At 35.2% G+C, this 27,911-nt stretch overlaps 1 protein-coding gene across 1 annotated transcript in view; it reads left to right on the top strand.

Moving 5' to 3' along the window:
- The window catches only part of ASCC3 (activating signal cointegrator 1 complex subunit 3), a 261,873-nt gene that overhangs the window by 41,430 nt on the left and 192,532 nt on the right, over positions 1-27,911 (top strand). Inside the window, exons 8-9 of the mRNA XM_035888780.1 lie at positions 14,431-14,631; positions 15,135-15,275. Of these exons, the coding sequence (XP_035744673.1) occupies positions 14,431-14,631; positions 15,135-15,275 (342 nt within the window). The remainder of the gene's footprint in view (positions 1-14,430; positions 14,632-15,134; positions 15,276-27,911) is intronic.

Here is a 27,911-nt window from a genome sequence, read left to right as displayed (position 1 = left end):
CTGAATCAAGCAGTGTCAATCCACCACTGTGGAAGTAATGCCGGAGTTCCCCCTCTTTTGGGCTGGGGAGGAATGAAGGTAAAGGAAGCAAATACATCATGCTGCTCATGACTTTCAGAGCTAGGCATTATATAACTGTTGAGATGTAAGCCTGTATTTCCTTAAGCCATGTCCTCCCTGGCCTATTCATATGAGTGGCTTTTATTTTGGGTATGGTGATGTGAATCAAATCACTGTAATGTGGTCATTTAAAAGCAGATTATTTTTATAGAAATTGGAAAAACATTCACCAGAGAAGTATAATGAAAACAGGCTTTTATTATTCTCCCATAAGAATGGGGAAGTAATGCAGATACTTTCTTAAAATTTTGGGTTACCAAGTTTATTGGAGAAATTGATAGATAACCAGTTGCACCCACTTTTTCAGCTTGTGCACTTGTTTCCCTGATTTAAAAAAAACAACCTACGCCAAAAACTTGCAATGTCACCTTTTTCTTATTCCAAAATAGTGTTCTCTGTCTACGTCCGTCCCAAACCTGTGTTTTGGTAGGCTCACAGCAGATTTATTTTGACACTGGGCAAGTTTGATTCTTTTAGAATCAGTCTGAATGAAGGTTTCCTTTGCAGTACAGTATGTGCTGTCTTAGATCATCTACGCAAATTTTTCAGATGACTTTTCACAAAGGTGAAAAATTATTTTTTTCTTTTTGGCCAATAGGGTTCTCCTTGCTATTCAGCTATAACCTAATGCCTTTCCCTCTCTTGTAGTGTCTTAAAATATGATCTGATTATTTGTTCTTTAGTTGCCTTTGTCCTAGTGTCATGCAGTTTAGTTGAAAACATTTTGTAGTCTTGTGCTTTTCTTCAAGATTATCAAGGTTTTTCTATTTTTTCTTTAACCATCCATTTCTAAACACTTAGGATAGTATATTGTATAATACATTATAGTTTGATTTATTTTTGCTGTTGGCATACTGTTTACATACTCATATAAGAGCCTTTTAACATCTTAGAAGTTTGATGGTTGTGTTTCGTGAACAAGCCACATTTAAGACACTGGAGATGTTGAGGATGGCAAGGATGCTATGGAAAACTGGTAAATATGCTCTTTGTTGTGTCAGCCTGGGTTGTGTTTTTACACGCATTTTTGTTTTCAAAGGCTTGATATTAATGAAAACATCTGCAAAAACCACTACATACAGCAAAAAAAAAATCCTTGTGAATATAAAATAGTCTTTTAAAATGTCCTTTCATTAGTGAAGTTGTATTTGAAACTTAAACAGATCTCATTTACAGATACTCTGTTTATTCTAAGTACTAGTAATGTACAACCTTTTTATTGAAAAGAGCTCTGTCAAATCTGAGTTCTCTCTTCTTGGGCGGTAGAAGTTTGAAGATAAGAACAATAAATTGACAATATGGGTCCAAGTCTGATAGAATATCTGTACTGGTTAATATAGAGAACTTCATTTGTCTTAGTCTGTTCTTTAAACTAGTATGGCTGTGTATGATATACGAAGCAAAAATTGCTGAAAAATATTCAGTAGATAGAATATGCAGTTCTCGCATGACAGTTACAGTTATTTGGGATTTTGGTTGCTCCTTTTCATGCATATAGTAAATATGAATAGGGAAATGCACTTTTTAATATTAACATGAGGTAAAATTGACTGCATCTGATTTGAATAAAACGTTAAGCCTGTTTCATTTTCTACACAGCTGCCAAGTGTGTGTATATTGTGTAGTGCTGCCTCTGAAAGGGTTGAAAATCTGATGGGAACACTTACAAAGGCAAACCAGTAAAGGGCACCAGCTGCTGAAAGGCACCTGCTGAGCCACTGTGGGAATAGATGCATCTGCCTGTAGCTAGAAGTAATCTTAACAAAGTACCTGCTTTTACCTGTCAGGATTTTAATTTGCATAAAGATTCAACCAATGAAACTAATTTTGAATACTTAAAGAAAAGAAAAAAAAAAAACTGGGTGGGGTTTTTTTTGTGCAACAGGGCACCACCTCTGAGCAATAGGAGTCTGTGAAAGCTTCTTGTTCTCAAAACTATTTTATGGAGGTTTTTAAAATAAAACCAAACCCAGATATGGCAGCCAAAAGTCTGTTACACTGTGCATAGTGTCTTACTAAAGGATGCAGTCAGTATGGAAGAGTTTATGCTACCAGAGAACAGGCTTCCAGTTTTTGTTTGGCTTAGTTTGAGTGATGGATCTCAGGGGAGTTTGTGAGAGTATAGGTTTCTTTTTTCATTGCAGAGTATTTGATTTGTTGTGGATGGTAATGTGTACACAATATGTTTTAAAATGAGAAGTCATTAGACAAATTTCCCAAATATTTTTTAAAACTGTGGTACCCTTTGTCTTTTGATACTTCAGCTTTTATTGTTCCCATACATTGGTGACCTTACCACACAAGTTCATCATCCCGCATCTACCTTTTATTTTTCTACGGTAGATCAGGCAGAAAAACTTCTGCTAATGCTTCTGGTTTAGTTGGGATTTGGGAGAAGAAAATAGTTGTGTTCTCATAGCAAAAAAAGACTGATTTTGTGTTTGTGGTCTTCCCTTGTAAAATTTAGGAAAATGTCATTTAACATCTATATTGTAAAATGTACTGCCTTCTTGGTTAGCAGTAGTGTGAAATTAAGTGAAATAGAGAAGAAAATTGAGTCATAGAAAGATTATGACAGCAATAGTTACTCCTCTGGGAATATTCTTCTGTTTGCCGTTCTTTCATTTTTATTTGATGTGTTAAAATTATTACTAGTTTCAACTATAATTACCCTTCAGAGCACTCTGTTAGTTTTTCTGGTTTTTGTTAGGTACTATTAGGAAGAAATAGTTTGTCATATGTAAAGGGCAAGCTAAAGTAAATAGTCTGAAAATATTATCCTGGAATGGCTTCTATGTAACAGTTTAAATACTCATTTCTACATGAACAGTTAAAACTGATGTCTGTGTGCATAAAGTAGTATTGACTTCATTAGGGCTTATTTAAAAATCACAATACAGTAAGATGTCTATACTTTAAAAGCATATAATAATATGAAGTGCTGTTACCCTGCTCTTAAAGATTTAAATTTGCTTTCAAAGAGAGACAATATTTAGGCTCCAAATTGTGATGTTCAACTGACTGGAAATTGAGTGACTTTTATTTACGTATTAAATTTTGTAGAGTAAAACCAATGGCCAATAAAAAAATCCAAGAAGCATTTCAGGTAGAGGTATTTTGCCACAGTGCAGCTGCATGTAGCTCAGAGAAATCCAGCTTTCTGGTTCACAGAATTTTTTTCCTCTTGTACTTAGTCACTGTGATATTTGAAATCCAATTATATCTACCTGGTGCCTTTGCAGCTGTTATGTTTGTTGACGTCATTAAATGAGCATAATAAGTGAAATATTTAAATTGAGAAAGCAACTTGTTAAATGTTCATTTTTCATTCTTCGGGGAGGTACATTTATGTCATTGACAATATAGAGACTTTTTGGTATAAGCCCCGTGCAGAGATCTATAAATTGATTTAATTGATAATTAAGACTGGAGAGTGAATAAAGTGCTTCAGCTGCATCCTGTTTAGGGAGCAGCCATTTCTCAATGGAATTTCATAGTACGTGTGGAAGAAGAATGCAGTAGTCTGCTTTACTTTGATGGCATACCTGAAGGCAAGCTTTCGTTCTTAGGAGTAATCAGTCTTCGATTTAAAGAGAAATACAGGCTAGTATTTTAAATTCTAATTAAAATTATACTCGAAACAAAAATTGTTTTTCATTTTTAAGAAATGTAATCTCAAAGTGAGAATATTCAAAGGAGAGGGAAGTGTATGCTAATTCTGATATGCTGTAAAATTTAAAAGATTAACTCTCACTGAAAATATTTTAGAGAAACTATAGTTTGTCTGATTTTAATGTTTGTCTTTAATTGGCACAAGTTTCACTACTCTTCTTGAGACATGAGTCTTTTATCTAGTATAGTGTAAGAATGACCTGGGTCTTCCAGTAATAGAAATGGGACTGAGATTGTCCATCAAGGAATTCAGTTAGAAATCAGCAAATGGTTTTAAAAGGTTTTGGGATAGAGGACTAAAAGATTGACTTTATATCTGATAGGTTATTCATCTTAGACTTGCAGTTTCCATTGACGTGAAGATCACACGGTAACTGCTAATGTAGTGGAAGTTTTAAAATTTTCCAAGAGTAGTAGTTGTTTGGATCTGCAGGGCAACAGGGAGCAACAAATAATGTAAAGCATCTTAAAGCGGGAAACATTTTGTGTGTGTGTGTGTTTTGTATCTTATTCTAACAAGATACTGTGTCTGAATTCTAATAGGAAAATTGGAATTATCCTACCTACTGCTTAATCTTTCAGTTAGAATATTGGAACTGAACACATTGAATAAGAGTGGAGTTATTTTTTCTTCTCATATGAATAAATAGGTGTGCTTTGTCATAATAACAACGACGATAATAGTAGGAACCATTTCTTTCTTCTGTAGCATGCTGGAAATTAATCTGGAGAAGGGAAATGGGAACTTCTCATTTGCAGGAAACAAGATGTAGAGGAAGAAGATTTTATTTAGCCATTCACAGGAATTACTTACCATAATGAGGAAACTTCTGTGCAAATATTCCTCCTTCTCTGCTTTTGTTCCCTGAATGATGGGGATTTTTTCTGAGTCATCCAAGACTACGTAGGAGTTAGTTTCCTGCATTTCTGATTCTTCTTCCCCTTACTTTTGACACCTGTGGACCTTTGTCCTTCTGGACCTCTAAGCATGAGACTGTCTCCCTGCCATGCATGCTCCATAGATGGAGACTTTTTGGCTTGTTGTCAAATGTATCTTTAAGCTAAATAAGAATGCCTCTCTCAAGTTTTGCATCAGTAATTTGCCTACATCAGAAAAAAGACTGTTTTGCATGTCAATAGCTACCATAGCAGCAAAACAAAAGGTCTGGTCCAGTTGTAACCAGCTGCATGTTATCCTTTTCAAAGTACAAGTGAAAGCTCTGTTAAATCTGGAGTGCTTTTTGCAAAGCAAGAACTATCTTCTTCATCAGCTTTTCAGTTTTTGTGATTCTGTAGTTTTCAGTGTCTTAATTTTCCATTAATCTAAATCCTGAGAATTGCTGAATGGAAATGCCCAGATGCGGCCCTGCAGCAAGTTTTGTGTCTTTACCCTGACACATACCTCAGTCATTCACATAAGTCTGTGTGGTATGGGACGGCCTGGACTTTGATCCCTTTTGTCTGATGTCTGTCTCTTCCTCATGGTCACCATTTTTCAGGCTTGGCCAAAAGCTATCTGCTGTTTTCTGTCAGTACTCTCCATCCCTACTAGATTTTCCAGTTATCTGTCTAGGCTAGTTGCAGTAGCTGCACCTTTATTGAGATGAATGTATGCCTAATGTATGCCCTTGTCAACTTAGAAATCTTTTTCTTTTTTTCTTTTTTCTTTTTTTTTTTTTTTAATCTTAGTAGTGACATACTCTTTCAAAACTGCAACAAGAATATGGAAGGAAAATAATAAATTGGATCTCTCTTGATATGATGCAGTTGTTTCAAAATTCTGCCAGCTACTTCAGAAATGGGGATTCATGCAATAAATAGTTTGTGTGTACTTCCATATAGGATCATATAATCTTGTTATTCGGGAAAAGTTAGCTAAAACCATTTTATATTGGTTACATAGAAGGGCTTCAGTTTTTATGCTGCATGTTAGTAAATTTTTTTCTCACTAATGGGCAGAACTTGTGTAATTCCTTTCACAATGCCCTCGTTATCTCTCCTGCTGATTTGTTGGGTTTCTCTTTGTCTTGCGGTGTCTGTATTCTTGAACAACTAGAAAAGGATTTTCTGTATTAACTCTTTGATTACAGCTACTTTTGAGACAGTGTGCCTCTAACAGTGATTTTTTTTTTTCTTCCTCTTTCCTTTTAAAGAGGCACACTGTATTTTCCCAGAGGAATAAATTAAGGGAGTGATACGCCATCAGCAGAGCTAGGAGTCTGTTTTAGTTGTATACAAGTGCAAGAAATTACGAGAGTGTTCTCTGAATTGAAAAAAAAAAACCAAAACACAAAAGCTGTAGAATAGGCTGTGGCATATAAACATCAGTTTCCTTGTTGCTACATCTGGAAGAGTCAGGGAGATGGTGGTAGTGGAGGTGTCAATACATAGCAGTCCAGGAGGAACCTGTTGTTATGGGTAACAACATTTTAAATGTTTTAAACTTTGTAGAGATGTTTGTGTTTCACTCTTCCATGCTCTTAGCTTTCTATAACATTAAGTAATTTTTTTAATTTTAAAGGTAAGAAACCCTCCTTGTTTGATACTGTTAATGTGGATGAAATCTGAGCAAATTAAAATTCTATGAGGATAGAAGGATTGGAGTTTAACTTCTGATGTTATTAGGAAATGCCACCACTGTCACCACTTTTTCTTTTGCTATTTTCCTACTTGCTGCATTACTTCTAAGGTAATTTTTTGTGTGTAATTCACAAATGGCGTCAGAAAGCTCTAAGAGGAGGCTGTGTTCTGATCTCCATTTCATTGTTATAATCTGGCATAACTCTCGACATCAGATACCTTTGAGTTTACAGTAGTGTCACTGAAATCAGCATCTTGCCTGTGTGTCTGTTTGGAAGCCAGAATTAATCTACATTTGCTGTGCTGTAGAAATAGTTGCTTTTATGGAAAAATCTTTCTGAAACACTTTATTATCCATTTCCTCAAATCAAATCACCAGAGGGTATAATCATTCTGTCTATAATCTTTTGTCATATTATAACTAGGCTGAGGAGCACAACAGTTCTCCCAGTGAGGGAAGCAGATTCCCCAAGCTGTATTTTAACTCAGAGCAGTGAAAGCCTTGGAGCTATGGTGCTTTCCCATCATTTCCATCAAACTGATTTGGGGTCTATACATGCAGAAGTCTTTGGGTTTTTTGATCTGTACATTGAACCGAAGAATATTTGTCAGTGTTGTATTTTTAATTCAACAATAAGTGGTTGAAACCTGTAGAAAAGGTGTGACTGCTGCTGTTGTTTGTATAGTGTAGCTCATCAAGAAACTAGGTTAGATAGTGTTGGTGGCAATGTATCTATAGACTTAAAGGGATTTTTGTTGAAATTACTTCAGGCAAGTTAGCTCTTAGCTGTCATGTATGAAGTTAAATATTTTCCCTAAAAACTCCTGCTTTTGAATAGATTTTTTTTTTTCTTCAAGAGGACAGATGGTAGGACTTTAAAAAAAACAAAAACAAAAAACCCCACCACACAAAACAAACAAACAAACAAAAACCCCAGACATGGGGGGTTTTTTATTCTTTGATTTTACTTTTTATTTTATTGGCTGTTTCTTTCAAGGAGTACCTATGTTTACCATAGTTAGTAGGAGACTAATATACTGCTAGATTTTGCTGCAGTTTGTTTTTAATGGAACTGTTCTAGACTTTCTCTGGATGAAGACTTCTTCCCTAATGGAAGTTTGTTGAAGAGCACTCGCTATTACAAGCTGTCCAGAATTTTCACATTTCTGAGAACTGAATAACTGTCAGAAAAATAACGGGTTCAGTATCTTGGCAAACATGAAGTCTGGAAGTCTGGAGGGGAAATGTTTAATCAGGATGTAAAAGCAGCATTCCAAATAAAGTAAAACTGTAATAATTTTCTTAGTTTGCTATGATAGCTTTAAACAGAGGTAATCCTTTCATACATAATGAACTGGGTTTTTTCCTCAGGATACTTTTTTATGGTTATGAACTCTCTGTTGGAATCTAGGACAACTTTGCAGTGTTTGTTTTGAGTTTAATGGTACTAATATAACTTGAAAGTATGAAAATTTCCATGGTTTCTGATGGCTACTGGTACTTAAATACCTATTGCATCAACCAGTGAATGTGGTGATAATTTTAAAAATGAAGACTCCATAGTTTTTTTAAAAGATGGTGTTTAATTCACATTAAAAACATATTCAGGAAAGTCTCATGGGCTGTGATTCTGTGTTCTGTAGGATATCAGAGTATAATTTTACCCTTATGGTTCATTATCTGTCATTTCTAGGAATTTCTTCTGGCTTCTTAATCTAGTTAAGGTTCTGGAGCATCTTTCATGTGAGGAGAGGCTGAGAGAGCTGGAGAAGAAGAGGCTCGGGGGAAATCTTACAAGTGTATATGAATACCTGATGTGAGAATGAGAGTCTCGCTCCCTCTTTGTTAATCAGTGGTGCCCAGTGACAGCACCAGAGGCAACAGGCACAAATTAAAACACATGAAATTTAATCTGAACACGTGAAAGTAATTTTTTACTGTGAGGTGGTCAAACTCTTGTACACCTTGCCCAAAGATTGTGGAGTCTCCATGTTTGGAGATATTTAAAACCCAACTGCACAGTCCTGGGCCACCTGATGGAGGTGATCCAGCTTTCAAGCAGGGGGGGCAGACTAGATGATCTCCAACCTAAATAATTGTGACATGGATAGCCATGCCATGCAAGAATTGCTTTTAGTTCTATTCTAGTCACTTGTGGCACGTACAGCTTTGAAACCAGCTGCTGGTTCTCTGGTGCTTTTTGTTACTTACATCTGTCACGTGTTTTAGTCCAAGCTTCCTTTATAGCACATAACTCTTCAGGTACTACACTGTGGATGGGACATAATTTGTACTTACTTGAAGAAATTGTAATGCTGACTATGGCCCAAAGCCAATCCTAAGCTCTATTTGGTATGCTTGTATAATTTTCATATCTTTGTGAATGCTACTTGTTCCTACAAAAATTGTCCCCCTAAGTCCAATGAAATTTCCCTGATATGATTTGGTGCTAAATGGAGCAGATCCAAACATCATGCAGTTTTTCTTTTATGTGTTATGAGCCTTTGCTTAAAATGTATATACGTACTTTGAAAGACAACATTTCAGTCTTTGACGCAGGTAGGAAATTACATTTTCAAATAGCACTCCTAAGATAATATAAAAATAATGCTACCTTTATGGTATTTATATAGTTTATTTTTATTTTTGTTCCTAAATCTCATGAGCTACCACCTCCATGAAAATAGCAGAATATAAAAAAATATCATCGGGAGAAGAGAGGCTGTGGAAGTCCCCAGGTATAACATCTATGTTTATTTCTGAGTGTAGCTTCAGTAACAAAATAGGATTTACACTGGCACAAAAGTGCTTTAAGTGTATACGTGCATAATTAGAAAGCAGGGGGGACTACTAAATGTTCATAATTTGGAGGGGTAGTGGGAATGTATTTATTAAAATGTTATATACAAATATATTTTTGTGTATGTGTATGAGTGTGCATGCATAAATATGTGTTTTAACCAACAACATTCCAAAGTACAGCAAAGGGGACAGATGAGCTATAGATTATTTATATGTCAGGACGAGGGGCATCTGAACTTTGTTTCCTGAATTTCATAGATTTCCTGTAAAACAGCATGGATTAGTCATGCTATTATCAGTTAGATTAATTATCTTTTTAACTGAAAGTACATCAGAACAACTGACTGCAGAAGGGGATTTGTTGCACCAGAAATATATAAGATACTGTGATTAAAGTAGATCTACATTAAAATTAAGCCAATGAGTAGGGAAAATGCTGAAAGTTTAAACTTGGTTTCTGAGTGCAATAGATTATCATAAATGGGTGGTAATATTATTATTTTGTTTTAGTATGACAGAAGTCGTCATCATTATAGAACATTTCTCTTAGGGGGTTTTATGCTGTGGAAATTAGTACACATGACTAACATTTCTTTATTTCAGACCATGAGAAAATTTGTCTAGTATCACACGAAAACTGGAAAAATGAATGCGAACAAAACCAAATCTCTTTTAGAATAAGGAATGCAAAGAGAATGTCCTGTAGATAAATGAATAAAATATGATAATTCTCAGGGAGATAACACCCAAACATATTTTCTGTAACAATTGCTAAGAATTAAATATGGTTATTTTTTTTTTCTAGTGTTGCTCTGGATAGATTAGATAAGACATTATGCTATGTCTGTGCACGCCAATACTGAATTTAGAAGCTGCTACTAAATCTGGCATTGTACCTTGAAGTTGACTTAAGAGCACATTGGGCCACCAAGTGAAAATTTGCGATACTGAGGTTAATTGCATCTGACAAGCTGTTTCCATCAAGTAGTGTTAATGCATAAAGTGATACGGAGAGTGAAAGAAATTCTTAGCTTTTAATGGAACTTGTAGTTAGCACCCTTTTGTTCTGGGTGAAGGAGAGTGTTATAGACCGTAGATAGACAGCAGCAGGTTTCACAGGTATGCCGTGGGGGAAAAAAGTGAGTATCTTCTGTATCATTTTTATTAAACTCTGTAGAACTACAAGGTCTGGCTAGTGAATTGCATGACTAAAACTCTTAGCTAGAGTGCTGATGGCCTGTGCTACTTAGAACAGACACTATTAGTACCGTGTTGTTAAAGCAGTTGTGTTACTGAGCTGTAGCTTGCCTGCAGGCTGAGTCATATGGACTCATTCATGAATATTACTTTAATGACTATAACAGTTTTGTCCTATTTTTAAATTGCTGCTAGAGCACCAACACACAAATATCTTTTTAATGAAATGACTAATTTAGAATATCTTCATTAAGTGTAATCTCATTTACTCACAAATGCATTAGTTGTAATAGTAAATTCCTTGGGAAAGAATTGGAAAGCTTACTGAAGTAAAAATAAAGGTTTTATACATTCATATCAGACCTACCCTGATTATCATCTCATTTCTGGAAAGAGTTGCTTCTCATGGTCTTTCACACTGATTCATGCTTCTGTAAGGATGACACCATCTTAGGCGTGAAATTGTGTTTGTTGGGAATAGCACTCAGGTTGTCTTCTGCTTAAACTTCCTTTGGTTTGTGTAGAATTCTAGGGATAAATCAGCTGTGGAAGAGAAAGCTGAAGAATGTTGCGTCTCATTCACCTCCAGTAAAAAACAGATTCTCCCATCCAGTGGCTACCAGTCCTTTAAGCAAGATGGGATTTTACTGGTTTATCTGAAAAATTCTATAGAAGTCTTGACTGATGTTAATAGTCCAGAGGGCAAAAAAAATTGTTTTCAGCTTTCAAACTAGGTAGTTTGTGCAAATGACAAATTAAAAAAGCAAATCTTCTAGTACATTTGTCAAACTGTGGACTTCTGTGCATACTATTGCATTTCTGTCTGTTGTCCATTTTTTTTCTTACTGATTTTTAAGGGCAGAACTACTTTGTATTATGCACTTGTTCTTACTGTTTGGAATAAAATGAAGTTTGCCGGAGGGTTAACCTGTAATACTCTTTCAACCAAATGGGCAGTTTGTTTGAAAAAGTTCTAGGATACGGTCTTTCTCTGGAACTCCTTTGTATTGTAGCTTTTTTAATCCTTACTATGTTCCTGCGGAGTCACCTTTCAAAATATTATACATTGTGTGTTGTGATTGTGAATGTTGTGCATTGATTTGTCAGTGCCTGCATTTTTCTTTTGGGTTGCTTGAGAATTAATTAGTGTGTTGAATGAAAGTCAAGATTCTGGTCAGAATACTGTTATTAAAAAAAAAAATACCTCTAGTTCTTCACCAGGTTTTTATGGGTTTTATTTTTTATTAATCTTTATTCCACTCTTAATATTCCTGTTTCAGTAGGCTTAGCATCTTTCCAGAAAACAAGCTGAGGTTCATTTTTCTAACATTACACAGCTTCCTCTGGTGCTTCTGGAACATCTGCTTGTTTATTGCTGTTTACCAAGTCCATCTTAATCCATGGTTTTGCTACTTTCCAACAGGGAGAGAGACAGGAAATTATTTTTATTTATCTAAATTTTTATTTATTTTTGCTAACAAAGTTCCAGAGCTATGGTATATGTAATTTCTTGCAAATGTAGAGGAAAAAGATGTCTTACGCTGCCCACTTAAATACAGAGAAGCTGGAAAAATATATTCCTACAAGCAGTAAGTAGTTAAGAAAACTCTTAAAGACATAATTTATTTAAGAGTATCAACAATCACACAACTGTAAGGAGACCTGTATGTGTAAAGCCACATGTGTTCAACTAATGTGACTGTGAAAAATACCTGTCATTCTTTTCTGAAGATACTTACCCTGGACTTCATTTAGGCAACTATGTTTCTGCTTTTGTTTAAAAACTGCTTCTTCAAATAGTATACGTATTGTGCAATGCAGTGTTTTGTTGGTTCAATTCTGTAATCACCAGTTGTGTTTCTGAGTTTGTCGCCATAGATCCCTTATTATAGACACTGTAAACCTTGTTTGTCAGTGTGAACTTTACAGTATTTATAATAGCTTCTAAAACCAATTAGATGAAACGGGAAGGAAAAGGAAAAATACAACCATTTTCAAAGACCTGTCAAGAAATCTCAAAATGAAGTAACAGGCAGATTAGAAGCCTAAAATGAGTAAGGAGGCCATAAAAATAGCTGATTGAACCCTGATAGCACTAATGTAATCAGCAGGTCTCCAGGAGACCCATTAACACTTTATGATAGTCTCATTCATGAAGATGAAATTAATTTTGAAGACGATACACCAAGTACACCTTACACATGCAAAACTTGGTGCAAAACAAATAAGCTTCCCCTCTGCCATCTTGCAAGCGGAATAAACTGTAAAGAACATTAATAGTGAAAACTGTTGTAATCCTGAAATTCATCCACTTAAAAAATTGAAGAAACAATGAAAAGTACTGGAAGTACTTGCATTAGATACAATTTTTTTTTCATCAAAGACACTTACCAGTTTAGAATACATATTTAATATATTTGAGATATGTCTATCCCATAAATACAAGTCCTGTAGAATAAAACTACAGTTGGCCGGTCATTATTTACATCATTCCTCTACATTTAAGAATAGAGTGTTGTCATGCATTGTGAAAGTGGTATATTAACCTAAATTTGTAATTTGCATCTCAGCCTTTCACTTGAGGCTACTACCAAGAAGCTGCAGCAAAAAGACAGACCTACTGCTGTTTGTCACAAAGTTGAATAAAATAGTTGATTTGAATAGCCGATGAAGCCCTCATTCCTAAGCCTGCATTACTTGAGACAGTAATAAATTGGGTCCTGTACAAATAATTTGCTTAGTATTGGAAAGAATATTATTAGTATTGGAGAGTCTATTAACATAGCAATGACTGCAAATTAACTGAAGCGCCCCCAATAATGGAAAAGGAGATCTTCAGAAGGTGCTTTCAGGACTGTTCTTTACAGTGAATTTGTGCTTTTGTGATTTCCTACAATTAAAATAAAAATTGTAGTCATCAAAAATATCACTAAGATACTTATGATTTTTAGTAGAAGCAGTGCAGGTAATTAAATCTGTAGAAAGGAAATAAATCTATGTTCTGCAGTGTCTTTTAAGTGTCTGTGAAAACGAGCTAAGAAAAAGCAAGTTTATTCAAAAATTAATTTTATCTCTTAAGGGTCTGTTCTTCAGTTGCAAGAGTTTTAGTATCTTTAAATGCAGAAATTGTAACTCTACAGCAGTCGTTTCCTGGTGAAAATCTAATTTTTCAGAGAGATGAGTATTTCTATAATTGATTGTTTATACTTTGTAAGATTTAAACATGCATTAAACTAATAACTATAATTGCCTGTATTAAGCGTAATTTAATTTTGAAAACATTCTCAAAGTTTATTTGGGACTACGCATACAAGTTTTATGTTCCTTTTGGAGGCTGCAGTTTTTTGGAAGTATTGTTGGGTAAAGGTCTGAACACTGACAATTGCAAGATGGAGATTTCCTCAGAAGCAAAGAAAAGGTTGTTACTGAATTTGTGTGTGTGTGTTTGCATAATCAAACTTTATTGTGCAAAATTAATCATAAATAATTTTGAAAATCATCTTTTTCTTCAGCAGGTTCCTGTGTATTGCTGCCTCTTCTTCCATTAGAGTAGTCATAGTTTGTCGTCTTAGATTTAAAGTTGTATATTCTTCTGATCTGACTATCGCTGTTTTACTGATGTTTAATTATGAATAGGTCATTATTTTACTGTATATTAGTTTTGGTCACAGTCTTGATTAAAAACAAATGCTGAAATAGCATGTGGTTAAAGATTTTGATTAATTTTAACTGTATATTAGTTTTGGTCACAGTCTTGATTAAAACCAAATTAAATGCTGAAATAGCATGTGGCTAAAGATTTTGATTAATTTTAAGAGACGTTATCCTGCTATATTTTGTTTTCCTTATGGATTCAATATTTGAGGTGGAAGTGGTAGCCTCAGAATAAAAACCTTGGAATAATAAATATATTTCATCAGGGATCCTAAGTTTTGTTACCATGTGTTCTTTTTCTTATGATTAATATATGTAGAGAGAGACACACGGACATATATATGTGTGAAAAATACATTTATTTATTTTTCCTTGGTGTTTTTGTTTGTTGTTTGTTTCAACAGATTGGACAACTTGCTTTTAAAGGCATGAAAAGACTAAACCGAATCCAATCTATAGTTTTCGAGACCGCCTACAACACGAATGAGAACATGCTAATCTGTGCCCCCACTGGAGCTGGGAAGACAAACATTGCCATGCTGACAGTCCTTCATGAAATTCGCCAGCATGTTCAGCATGGTGTTATCAAAAAGGATGAGTTTAAGGTAGGAGTTTAATGAACCAAGTAACAGCTGTTTAACTTGTAAGGTAAAGCCTGTTATATGTTATACATGGAATATGAAATCTGGAATTTTTCAAGGGTATTACACTTTTCCAAGTCATGTTATACATGGAATATGAAATCTGGAATTTTTTTTCCAAGTGAAAGATAAGGCTAGTTTTGATTTACTTCATTGTTGTTAAAGCTATCCTTATTTGTGTTCTAAAAATCTTATTATGTGAGTAAAAAGCTATGAAAACATGTTTGGCTTTGATGCAGAACCAATTTTCAAAGTGATGAGACTGTGTAAACAAAATCCATTGTCCTTTAAACAGCTGCACACTTATCCAACAAAGATAACTACTTTTCATATATCACTATTAAGATTTTTCACTGTAAGTGCCTGGCATCATATTTCACAATAAATTCTGATTTGTAATGGTTGCCATGAAACAAACGACACGGTGGGGTTTGCTCATTTATCAAGTGAGTGTCCTTTTGGTGCAGATCGTGTATGTTGCTCCTATGAAGGCTTTGGCAGCTGAAATGACAAATTACTTCAGCAAGCGTCTGGAGCCACTAGGCATTACTGTGAAAGAGTTGACTGGTGATATGCAACTGTCAAAAGGTGAAATTCTGCGAACACAGGTAAGCTTAATATTTTAAAGTATTCTTCTGTGTGTGTATTCATGCCTTTTCATAGGTACACTGATCTTCAAACTCCATGTAAAAGTGTTGGTGAGGCAGCTGAAATGTTTTTACTGAGTCTGTAATTACACTGGTTATGTTCCAAAATGTGATTTTCAATTCAAAGTGATTAATTCATCTGAAATATCTTAAGCAATGGGCTCACTAAACTCTTTGGTTTCTCCCATTTACACTTACTATTACAGTGCCATGCTTCCGTATAACCTTTGTATAAAGTCTTACCTCATTTCCAGCTTGTGAACCTTAGTGAGTTGTGCCCCTACCCTTTCAGGATTATAAACCAAGTGCTATATGTATGTGTTTGCAAGAACCTAACGTTCATCGTTTCAGATTTGGCATTCTTTGATAATAACCAACTTTGAAAAGTTGAAGGTCTGGTCTGCAAATGGTAAATTCTAAATAAATTTGAAATGCTGTAACAACGTTGTTGCAAATATGTCAAAATAATACTTACCCTCCTTTTTATAAAAAAAGTTAATAAAGCTATTGGTTCCTGGTAATAGCTGATCTTACTTTTCCTTTTTAAGGACAAATGAGGAAAAGTATAAGACATCGCTAGGTTAAACATTTGAACATTCATAGAAATGAATAAAATTTGCATTTCTGCCTCAAAAATAGTATGGCATATTATGGAGATTTTTCTGGTTTAGCAGATATTTCTTGTCACAAATATTTCAGGCAAATGCTGTTTGTGTCAGTGAAATATTTTTTCAAAACTTTTTTAACTGCTTTTACGTAAAGTTCCTTGTAATTACCCTTCCTTCTCCTGCCTGGTCCAAGAGATGGAATAAGACTTGGTTGTATTATTGATATGAATGTTTGTAAATGTAACTTGTAGTAATTATTGATTCAGATGAGTCATATTTTGCCAGTCTTAGCTTTGCTGTATTTTATGATATGATGTATCATAAATACATTTATGATGTATTTTTATAAGACCAGAGAAAACTCTTCACATGACAAGAAAAGATGTCTATATGTAATTAATAATAAAGAGGACCACTGCAGTAATCTAGTATGAAGTCCTGGACAACAATCTTCTTTATTAGAAGACTTATATGCATACATATTGACGCATACAGTCACAGTGCTGTGGTAACCAATAAATAACAAACCAATATCAATGAGTAACAGCAATATGACTGGTACTTTATCAGAATTACTCTGCAACTCCATCTGCCTAAAATTTGGGTTTACAAAATAAAATAAAAAAATCAGTAGGGACTTTTAATAATTGAAATTATTTACATACACCAAATTATCATTTAAAATTGTTTCCTGTTTTCACAATACTTTTCAGCTAGGGCACATAATTAAGTAGGTCAGCGTTTTAATAGTGAGAGAGCATGTGTAATCACTGCCAAAACTGAAGTGACAGTGGAAAAGCCTGCTCTGAATGTAACTACTAAGTTTGATGAACAGAGTGAATGTAGAATGGAAAAGTGCTATTTTCTCTTGCTCTCCTAGTTTGCAGTGTAATTCATAAAATCTTACCTCATTACTAAAACTATGCTTACATCCAGTAAAGAAGTAAGGATAAGAAAAACAAACAAAAAAAAAAACCAAAACAAAACACCCCAAAACCATTTTGGCATAACTACGACATGTGGATGGAAAATAGTTTACAAAATTGAAAGTTTATTACTCTAGTAAATGGAAATTATTAATATATACAAAGTATTAATTTAGAGCAACATAGTATTTTAATTGTAGAAAGACTGTCTGCTTCATCATGCTCTCCTATTTCAGTCCAAAACACCACTAGTAGCATAGTTCTTAATTTTCTTTTGGAGAAGAGGCTAAAGTAGATTTACATATAAAAATCAAGAAGAAATGGCAAGAGGAGGACCTAGGTAAAAATGAGTTATTTTCCTGCCGTGGACTCATCTCCTTCCTTTGAAAATATATATATATATTTTTTTTGTTTGTTTTAATCTGAAAATTACTCATCTTCAAAGGATTTTTACAGTTTCGTATGTGCTTCATAAGATAGAGACACTAACCTGCAGCGTAGTGTATTCGTAGTTCCTACACTTTGGGGGAATGGAGGTGGAAGAAGAATGGTCTCCAGAATAGGAAAAATTTGGAAACCTTTATGTTATTTGTGACCAAAAATTTAGTTCCTGGATTTTCAAAGGAACTATAATTAAAGCATCAATTAATTTCAGTTTTGCTTTTGCATCAATAATAATTTTGCTTCCTTGCTCTTCAAAACATTGGAAAGGTTAAAAAAGACAAGATATAAAGTCCAAAGATTCTGGGACTGTGAAATATTCATTTCTTGTTTTCTTTTGGTTATTGTAGCTAGTCAGTTTTTCCTTATGATTAATCAGAATTGTAGGAGGTGCAGAGAAGAGAGAACACCAATCCAAGAGTTACTGATGTAATTGCTGCTGCCGTTCTTGCAGACTCTGGAGCCCAGCAGTGGGCTTTGTTTTATCCCCGCTTATCAAAGTGCACAGATAATATTATATATTATTATAAACTGAGGAAAGGGCACTTACTTGTGCTGGGTCTTGCTTATTGCTCTTTGCATATATTATTTCCTATGAAAACTCATGAGCTTTCTTTCATCAACTATGCACTTAAACCACCTTGTCCAAGCAGCTTTCTTTCATTGCTTTTTACCCTAATATTAAGCCTATTCTTTGCTTCAGAACTTTATTTTACTTGTCAGCCTCTCTAATGTATACATTTCTCAGACAGGAATATTCTGATATGTGGTGCTGCTTTATTTATAGTTTCAGAGTTGCTTTGCCAGTCATTACCCTGCTTTCTAGCCTTCACTGGTGTAATAGATGAAGTGCCTGTGTTTAACAGCAAAGCAGTTTTTCCTGTAAAAACTAACGTTATAGCAGGTGGATGCATGCACACAATTTAAATCCACAGGGACACTACATATAGTAATATATAGTAGTATATATATATAAAAGGCAGGAGTGGGATGATCAACTGAAGTAGATCCAGGCATTTCAGGTTGGATTGCCGTTTCAAAAAATCTCAGCTGTTTCTTCTAGGAAACTTGAAGGCCTGATATAAATCTTCTGTGACAGTTGTCTTCTGCCTCTTTTCTGAGCAGTTACATCTTCACCATCTTTTATTTTCATCCTCAGGTGAATCAGATCAGTCACAATGAAAGATGTAAAAATGAGGTGATTGTCAGGTATTAGAAGTAGCACTTTGGTGACAATCCTGATAATTTTCTCCTTCCTTTCCATCCTTCATGCTTCATCCTTCATACTTTGCCCGTGTCTATTTAAATATGTGTATTTTGTAAGTCATTGCATGCATCTGTTACGCATATTCTGATGAGGAAAAATTGCTTTATCTGACAAAATGCTAACCGTCTCACTTCTCAGGAATCTACCTTTAATGTACACTGGGGTCTGCCTTTATTCCTTTTTCTACAAATATTTTTAAGAGATGAAAATGCTAGCCAAAAAAAAAGCAATGAGTAATTTAGATTTTCATTCCTTTTATGATGGAATAAAATCTTTTAAATGTTTTTGGAAGATATGCCCATTAAAAAGGTCCATAGCACATTTTTTCAGCAATATCTATCTCTGTGCTTTCCGTGCTGTCGTCTATATTCATCCCAAAGGCATCCATGTCTCTTGCTGCTCCATGCTTTTAAGATATTATACATGAGATGATTTTACTTCCGTGTTATTTTGAATAGTCATTAAGAATACTATGGTTCCAACACATACTTCAGAAGCCAAGCTTTTCAAAAAAGTTATTTCTAATTTTACCAATAATGAAATTGCCTCAAAAAAGAAAAATCAAAATAATTGTTTTATTGACTCTTCAGTCAGTCTTTAACCTGCTCCCCACGTCTTGTGCAGTGAAAGCCACAGCTACTACTTATCTAAGAGTAAGATGTGGGATGTGTGCTAAAACTGTAAGACACAATTGCCCTTCATGTATTTGTGAGAAGGAGTGACTGTAAATATTTAACATGACACTTTAATGTTTCAGGCAGAATAGATCCAGGGTCCATTACCATTACCATTTGTATGTAAATAAGAACTTCACTGAACCTGGGAACAGAAGAAAATAAACTTGTTACAAAAATAAATAATCCTAGCTATTGTACCAGTTCTTGTAGAGAGTTTATCTTACATTTTTAAAGCTTTTTTCATAGTCTAAAGATACATTAACTTTTCATTTTTCCTATCTGTTCTATTCCAAGCGTGTTTGCATACTGACCTAGACTCATCTAAGCATGTTCGTATACTGATATACTGTTATCTAGGAAACTGATACTTAGACATCACTTAAGCCACAATGATATTAAGCATACTTTATAGCCATAATCTATTGTCTGGTAAGTTGGTTTTGATATGTTAATCTTGAGGTTTAAATGGAAAAAAATCATAAGTAATAAATGGTGTGTTTTGCTGGGTAGCTTTCAAGATAACATGAAGTGTTTTGTTAGAAGGCAATAGATTATTTGGGTCATTGTCCTTACGGACTTTTCTTGAGTGTGCATATATAGCTACTCAGTCTTTGCTTTATACAATCTAGAAATTACATCACACAACTTCAGAATCAACTTGTGGGCTTTCAGACCGGTTATCTTTCACGTTGTGTTCTCAACAAATATAGTAGTAATAGTTATCTTTTGAAAGTTTGGAGAATACAACTGGGATTGGAGCGGTACAGATTTATAATGTAATCACCAAGTCCAAAGGCATTGCCCTGCACTGGGCACAGTCTGTTGTAAGCTGATGAGTAGCATGATGCCTTAACTTGTACAAAACAGCAGTAGCCTCTAGGGAGTTGCAGAAATGCCTTCTGGCCTTAACAGTTAGTAACTTTTAAAGGTGGTGGGCATGAAAAAACATATAGGAGATAATTTCTCTTTGATGTTTTATGCATACATAACATGAAACAAGATTAAGATCCTTGGCATAGCACAGTGAAAATGTATGAAAATTTCTTCCACCTGTATAAACTTTAAAAATAATTTTAAAAAATCATCCTGTTAAAGTTATTGTATTTCCTTTTTAAGGGAAGTTATTTTACTTTTCTGTTGCATCTTCAGTTACTGTGACTATTCCTTACCCTTAAACTAGTACCTCAGCAGTTTTGTACAAGATGTGTTACCCTACAGTCCCTGTCAACAGCTAGCATCCTAATTCAAATAAGTACATATAAGTGAGACTGACATTTTAAAGTTGAAATAAATTTTCTATCCCGTTTTTACTTTTTGTGCCTCAGACCTGCAGGTATAAGCCAAACTTCTTTTATTGGTCCTATGTCTCTTGCTTTGCCTTGAAGACTGCCAGACTGTCATGAACCTTGCTTGCTACAGATATATCTTGGTGTTAAGGCCAGATTAGCAGTGCTTTCTGTGTTGCTAAAATTATGTAGCAGTTGAAAACAAATCTGGTCAAATTTTGAAAGCAGGCTAATTTCCCCAACCTATAAACCTCTGTATATCTCTGTTCCTTCCTTCTCATATTCTTGGAGTTAAAGGGATTCAGAGAGCAGGAGAAAGAAATTTATTGTCTTTTAAATAAATATTATGGGAAAATTAATCAAACTATTATTGTATGAATAGTCCTGATTCTGCCACTTCTGAACTATTGAATACTTTTTTTGTAGCTCTCTTGGAATATAGATTTTTTTTCTTTAATAGAGGAAGGTATTTCCATTTTTGTAATTGTTCTTGTTGATCAAGAAACTGATTATACAGAAAGCAAGGTTATTAATTTAAAATGTAATATTGGATTTTCTGTAGTGTTTACGTAGTACTAAAGTACTTCAAGGCCCACAGAGAGAGATTTATACATTTACTGAACTGCAAGGCTGTGCCTGTCAACATGGGCCTGCCAGCCTTCACAGAAACAGACATTTCTAAAACTTCTGGGTTTCTGCAGGCCTCCAAATCTCTCTCTTTTTTTTCTGTTGTGGATTTGGTAAAAATTAACTGCATGTCCAATTATCTTTAGTATTAGAGGTATCGGAAGCAAACGATGTATCTGACGGTAGTCTGCTTTCAACCTAAAGTGCTTCTAAACATTTCTCCCTAACACAGATAGGAAGTGGGAAACCTAGAGTAGCATTCACCCATTTGTTTAAAAAAAAAAAAAATCTTCTGCCCTCATAAATTTTTGTCATTTCCTAACACTGAAAAATTCCAAGATGTTCAAATAAATCATATTCCAAGCTTAAAGTGGTAGTGTGCTGCGTCAATGAAATACGCAGAGGCATGAAGTGAATGATTAGACTTTTTATCCATGCAGCTCAGTTTAAACAAAAAAAAAGGGGGGGGGTAAAAGTCCTGTGAAACCTGCCCTGTGTTGTCCCACTGTCGGTTAGAAAACGGACAGCTGGCTGTTACATTTGTTCTCTGCTCGTTAGCCTGTGTAAGCTAAAATCACATTGCTTTTGGAGTTGATTTTTAACATTGCTCACAGTTTATATAAAAACTATCTTAACGTTTTGCTAAGAACCCATCCTTCAAAGCTTTAGATTTCAGAAGTGATATCACTTTGATTTGCCAAGTGCCGAACGTGTTGAGCAGCTTAAAAATGTGAATGATTTGCAAGATCTAAATTGGGGCTGCCCCATCCCAGATACAGCCGGATACAGATGACTCCAACAGACCCACTGCAGGGCATGGCTGAGCCCCGCAGCCAAGATGGTGGCACCTCTGGGAAAGCATAATTAAGGAAGGGTAAGACACTGTTCAGCAGTTGAGAGAGAGGAGTGAGGGAAGAAGCATGAAAAACAGCCCTGCGGGCACCAAGGTCAGAGCAGAAGGAGGGGGAGAAGGTGCTCCAGGGAATGGAGCGGAGATTTCCCCGCAGCCCATGGAAGAGACCGTGATGGAGCCCTGGGGAGGACCCCACAGGTGGCTGGTGCCCTGAAGGAAGCTGTGGCCCTTGGAAAGCCTATGCAGGAGCAGGCTCCTGGCAGGGACTGTAGCCCATGGAGAGGAGCCATGCTGGAGCAGTTTGTGAAGGACTGTATCCTGTGGGAGGGACTCCACATTGGATCAGGGGGAAAGTGTGAGGAAGGAACGGCAGAGACGAAGGGTTATGTACTGACTGCAACCCCATTCCCCATCCTCCAGGAGGCAGAGGTATTGGGAACAAAGCAGTGAAGTTGAGCCTGGGAAGACGGGGGACTAGGAGGACGGGTAGTTTAGGTTTTGTCTTTGTTTCCTCACTATTGTACTCTATTTTTAATTTGCAGTAAATCAAATTAATTTCCCCCAAGTCAAGTCTGTTTTGCCTGTGACAGTAATTGGTAAATGACCTGCCAGTCTCCATCTCGACTCATGAGCTTTTCCATCTTATTTTCTCCCCCTGTCCGGTTGAGGAGAGGAAGTGAGACAGTGGCTGGGTGGGCATCTGGCAGCCACCAATGTCAACCCACCACGGGTAGTTTTAGTTTGGGATTTCTTTTTTAAATTAAGTTATTGCTTTCCTTGAAATTTTACTTTTGGTATTTTAAATCCAAGAGAAAAGTTTTGTTAGCTTATTACAAATGTTATTAGCTTTTTAGCTTTAGCTAGCTATTTATACTGGAAATAGGAGTAGTTTAGAACAAAAGGGCAATTCTTATTGAAGAGCATGAGTAATACAACAGTACTGATAGTGTTTTTGAAAACACCACTGTTGCAAATGAAAAGAGAGTTTGTCTAAGCTGCATTTGCATTGGCAAATACATTTGTCTGATTACTGAACAGAATGCTTTTCTTGAAGAGAGGAAATAGCCTGAAGGACTGAATGTATTTTGACATCTTGAAGATTAGCTGATTAATTGTACTTGTGATGGTAAGGCAGAAGTGAGAAGTGAAGCAGAGACCACAAAAGCATCAGAGCTGAATAGGGCAAGTAGTTCTGGGAACGGCAAATGGCATCAGGACCTCGGAGTAATATGGATGATCACTGTGATAGATTCTGTCAGCTGATAGACTCTGATATTAAGTCATGAAGGCTTTATTCCCTATTGGAATCTGATGCTAATAAAATGGAATAATGCTTTTTTCTTAAGTTCTTATCTGCAATATAAAACTAATCAAGTCTGTAACTATTTGAAGCAAAAGAAGGCTATAAGCTTGAGGTGCCTTCTGTTTCATCTACAGCTTGCTTTTTCTGATACACTATTTTTCATTTCCTGCACTTTAATAAGGTATAGAGATGCTTCTAGGTAGAAGCAAATAGTGAACTTGATTTCTGCTACTTTTCCTATGGATGTGGAAATATATAAACTTTGTTAATTTTTGTTGCATTATATTCTATGATATTCTCCTATATATGTGCTTCCCATTTCATGCATATACAAAGCCCGTTGTTAGAAGCTGAATATGCATATATAGTAATTTACCTTATGTGTATAGTAATGAGATAGTGATTCTCTACAGTAGTTACTCATTTACATACTTCTTTTAAATAAATGTTACCCGCCCATTCCATGCCCTTTTATATTTATGTGTAACCAGGAATTAGGACATCTTTACATTAGGAAAAGGAGATAAAGGATGAGAGTGTACTTGAAATCAAAGGGTTTTTTTCTGCACTCAGGAATTGGCAAAAAAAAAAAAGTGACATAATTATCACTAAATGGTGTTAAAAGTTAAGGGTTTCTTTTTGTCTGCTGGACCGATTTAACTCTGAAGCCATGTAAGTAGAATGAATTGTGATGTCATAAATCCATGCAAACAGCACTTCTAGTGTCCAGTTCTTCCAATAAAAAGGATTTTTGTATAAAAGAAAAATCTTGAAAAACAGCATTTAGTGGTATGGGTTTACTTTTTTAAGGCTATTTTTCTTGACATTCTTTCTGTCCATTTCATAGGATTTGGTAGGAATTAATGAGTTCTGTGGAGGTGGTCTTTCAGGGAGCAGTTATAAAGAAAAGCTCTTAAGCATTGCTACTATGAAATTTTATTAAATAGTGTGCTAAGAAGACCTCCTAGCCTTGTTTGATACACATAAAGATACTGGAAACTGGCTATTGAATCTATATATACAAAAATGTAGTAAAACAAATGTATGGCTAAGAATTTGACAGATGTACATGATCAGCACGGGCAAAAATAATTTACTAGTTCATGTTACAGTTACCTCTAAACCAGAGAAGAATTGAAATGACTCCCTGATTTTGTGGGCTTTGCAGCATGCCCTTAACTGCAAGTAGGTTGGCCTTTTGGTTACATGTGTAACGCTAAAATGTATGAAATTACATTACACTGTGAAATTAAAACGTGGAAAAATATTGCATTTCTTATTCCTCCCAAAGTCTTATTTTCCACAAATATGTTTCTATTTCTAAACAGTCAGCATTGATAGAGTAGCCTTCAATATTTCTTGATTAGCAAGGTATCTATCAAACAGAATATATAACTTTATTTCTCACTTTCCTTTATTGAATACAGGGATGTCATCTTACAATGCACGTCACCATGCTCATACAAAAATGTTTCAATATGGTGACCAAGAATTATGAACTGTTTTTTAATTCAGGATATTAACAAGCTCTTCTCTTTTAATAACAGTTCTCAGGCTATCATATTGTACTGCATTTTAACAGAAATCAAATCCAGGCAAACACTTTTTTTTTTATTGACATTATCAATTGTTACCACATTCATATTACTATAACATTTTGTGAAAACTATGAGAAGTGCTTAAGCTGAAAAATTACATAAAATATGCAATCTAAGTGCCTTTAAAGCAAGAGAAAACTATTTTATTTTCCCATCTCTTGGTACTTCGTCACTGTCTAATCTCTTTCTCCTCCTGCAGGATAATTTGTCTCTCCCTGTAGGTGCTTACTCTGATATTAGTCTTCTGTAAGTGGCCTTCATCTCCAGTTAAATGCCATTGGTTTTTTGCTTGCAGTTGTTGAAAACACTTGTATTACTGCTGACTTTAGATGCCAGTCTCTTTTCTTCCAAGAAGAGAATGGTTCTTTGCTCTAGAAACTTGGGATGTGTTAGGTGCAATAAAATCTATGAATCTTTTTTTGGTATGAGAGAGGATAAACTGTCATGAAGCGGTCATCAGGAGTGATCCAGAGATTATAAAGCTCACAGATACAGAAAAGCCCTCCTCTTTAATGAAAAAAAGTGCTGTATTCTATGCACACCCATGGTTTCAGGAGCAGTATTTGATCTGGGAGATATAATTTATCAAGAGGACATCAAAATCTAATACAAGAAAGAAAGAGGAAAGGACATGCCTCTCCCTTTCTGAGAAAACTTCCAGAATATTTCTCAGTAGTACAACCTTGCAGAAAGAAAATTTCCTTTCTTCTGAATTTTTGAAGTTACGCACTATTTAAAACTAGAGTCTTTCTTCCTTTAAATGAGGTAAAACCCTTACCTTTCAAATGAGAGAAATCTACCAAAATGTTTGGAACAGAAATGCTTGCTAAAGTGTATGGCTGAGTCAAGAAAGATCAAAATCTTTATATACAGTAGGATTTCCTTTGTTTCAGAAGACTTCACAGTCTGAAAAATGAAGTCTTGCTTCCTGCTTCATTGTCCATGCTATCTTCAGGGCAAATTGTGTTTAAAAAGTCCCCGCTGTCCCGGATCTCTTTGAATCAGTGAGGCTTGATAGGACTCCACAGACTGTTACATGTCTTCTGTCTTACTTTCTAAACCTTTTTTCTGTAAACGTTAAGTGCATTTCTTAATTAGTGTTTAGTTCTGAAAGCCAGAGTATTACAATAAAATCAGAAGAGATGTGTCTTTGCACACATGCAAATACCTACTGTATTGTGTTTGAAGAGTTGAAATACTGATTTCTAAGGTTCTGATCTTGTCAGTCTCTTCACCGGTAAGCAGTGTACACCCCCCAGTTGACAGCAGTCTGGTGACCAGTAACACCCATGTCCTCAGTTGGGCTGAATTCATTCTCCTTGGCTTTTGGAGGGAGAAAGTGCAATCCTGAAAGGGTTTTGATGGATGAGCAGAAGGAAAAATAGCTAGTCATTTTATTAAGAGTATCCTCTTCAGAGATGCAAAATAGGGAATAACAAAAGCAAAATGGAGACATAATCTGGATTAGGTAAACCTGCATTGACTAGAATTTCAAACTGGAGAAAATATTTGGAGCCCTCTCCTTTCCAGACTGGGCACAATTCTGTAGTGTCACCGTGCCCATCCAGCTCACCTCAGGAATGAGTTTTTAGTTTGTTAGCACTGTAGTGCTATTTCTTGACCCTTTAAAGACAAAGTTTTCCATGGCTGACTTTTTTATGAAGTATATGGTTTTCCCACAGTTTTCTTCCTTCCTTACACCAACTTGGGGAAATAGTAAAGCAGGTGAAAAAAAATTGATGTTAAACAGCAGAGAGGCAATTTGGGGCCTGTAATGTTAGTTCTTTGACTGAATTCTTTAACCTTCAGAAATAAAGGCAGTAAACTCTGTGGCTTCACGTGTAGGACTCCTGGTTGTCTCTGATGATGAGAATGATTAAGAAACAAATTAAGTTTTGCTTGTACAACAGATTTCTGAATAACTTTTCCATAGGTTCAGTTAATAAGCTTGTTGCTAAGTTGAATTGTTGTCTGCGTTCTTTCTGGGTTTTTTGTTGCTGGGACAACTACTTTGCTTTCTTGGGCTGATGTTATCTGTCTGAGCCTTCAGCATTCTGCTTTTTTTTTTTTTTTTTTTTTTTTTTTTTTTTTTTCTTTTTTTTTTTTGCATCAGTCTTCCAATACCCTAGTGGGATTGTTGGAAGCCCTTCTGATTTACTGCTGTCCCATTAATATATGTGCCTATGACAGCTAAGATTTTGCCAGGGGGGAAAAGTACTTATACATCATCAAACAGTAGCAGTTTGAATAAAAAATAGTAGTCCTTTATAAGGAACTGGAAGTGCTGCCTGTGACCTAAATTAATTTCTAGATTTATGACAGAATCCATCTTGATTTTACTAAAAATCAGGCTTCCACGCTTCAGGAATTAGAATTGCTACTCTAAGACATTAATTTATATTTTATTTGAAATAATTTATTTTTCATATAGACAGATATAGTGGTTTATTATACTATATGCCTACTTGCTTGCTGTTACTATGTAATCTGTAGAATTTTAGTACAGCCTCTGAGTAACCTACTTTCTGTTTAGTAATCAAATGCCACATACCCTGATAAAATGAGTAACTGACTGGCATTCTTTGGTATGACTCACTTAGCTAAAATCTCTATTTAGATTGGGTTGGAAGGTGGGAGTTAATTTTTGTTTTAGCAGTAAAATCTAGTTGAAATTATGCCAGATAAAATTACAGTAATTTTGAACAACAGGAAAAAATTTGTTCTATGTGTTCTGTAGTTAAAGGATATAGGGTTTTTTTTGTAATTGCATTCTTGTTTATGTGTTCCTTTTTATTGGAAGTAATTATGTTCATGCCTGACTTAGCTCCATTTCCTACAAGTATTTCTAAACTATTTTGAAACCAAAGTTTTGAGTGATTTTTTTTTTTTTCCCTTTCTTTTTTTCTTTAATGAACTTATATAACTCTTTGGTGTTGTACTTCAGCACTTACATGAAAATATACAAATATTCAATTTGGATGAAGAGCCCTTGCTATAAGTATATACTCTTC

This window comes from Egretta garzetta, unplaced genomic scaffold (genome assembly GCF_000687185.1).
Source record: "Egretta garzetta isolate BGI_Z169 unplaced genomic scaffold, ASM68718v1 scaffold231, whole genome shotgun sequence".
Classification (NCBI taxonomy): domain Eukaryota; kingdom Metazoa; phylum Chordata; class Aves; order Pelecaniformes; family Ardeidae; genus Egretta; species Egretta garzetta.
The sequence above is the reverse complement of the archived record's forward strand: the minus strand, read 5'-3'. Positions and strand labels throughout refer to the sequence as shown.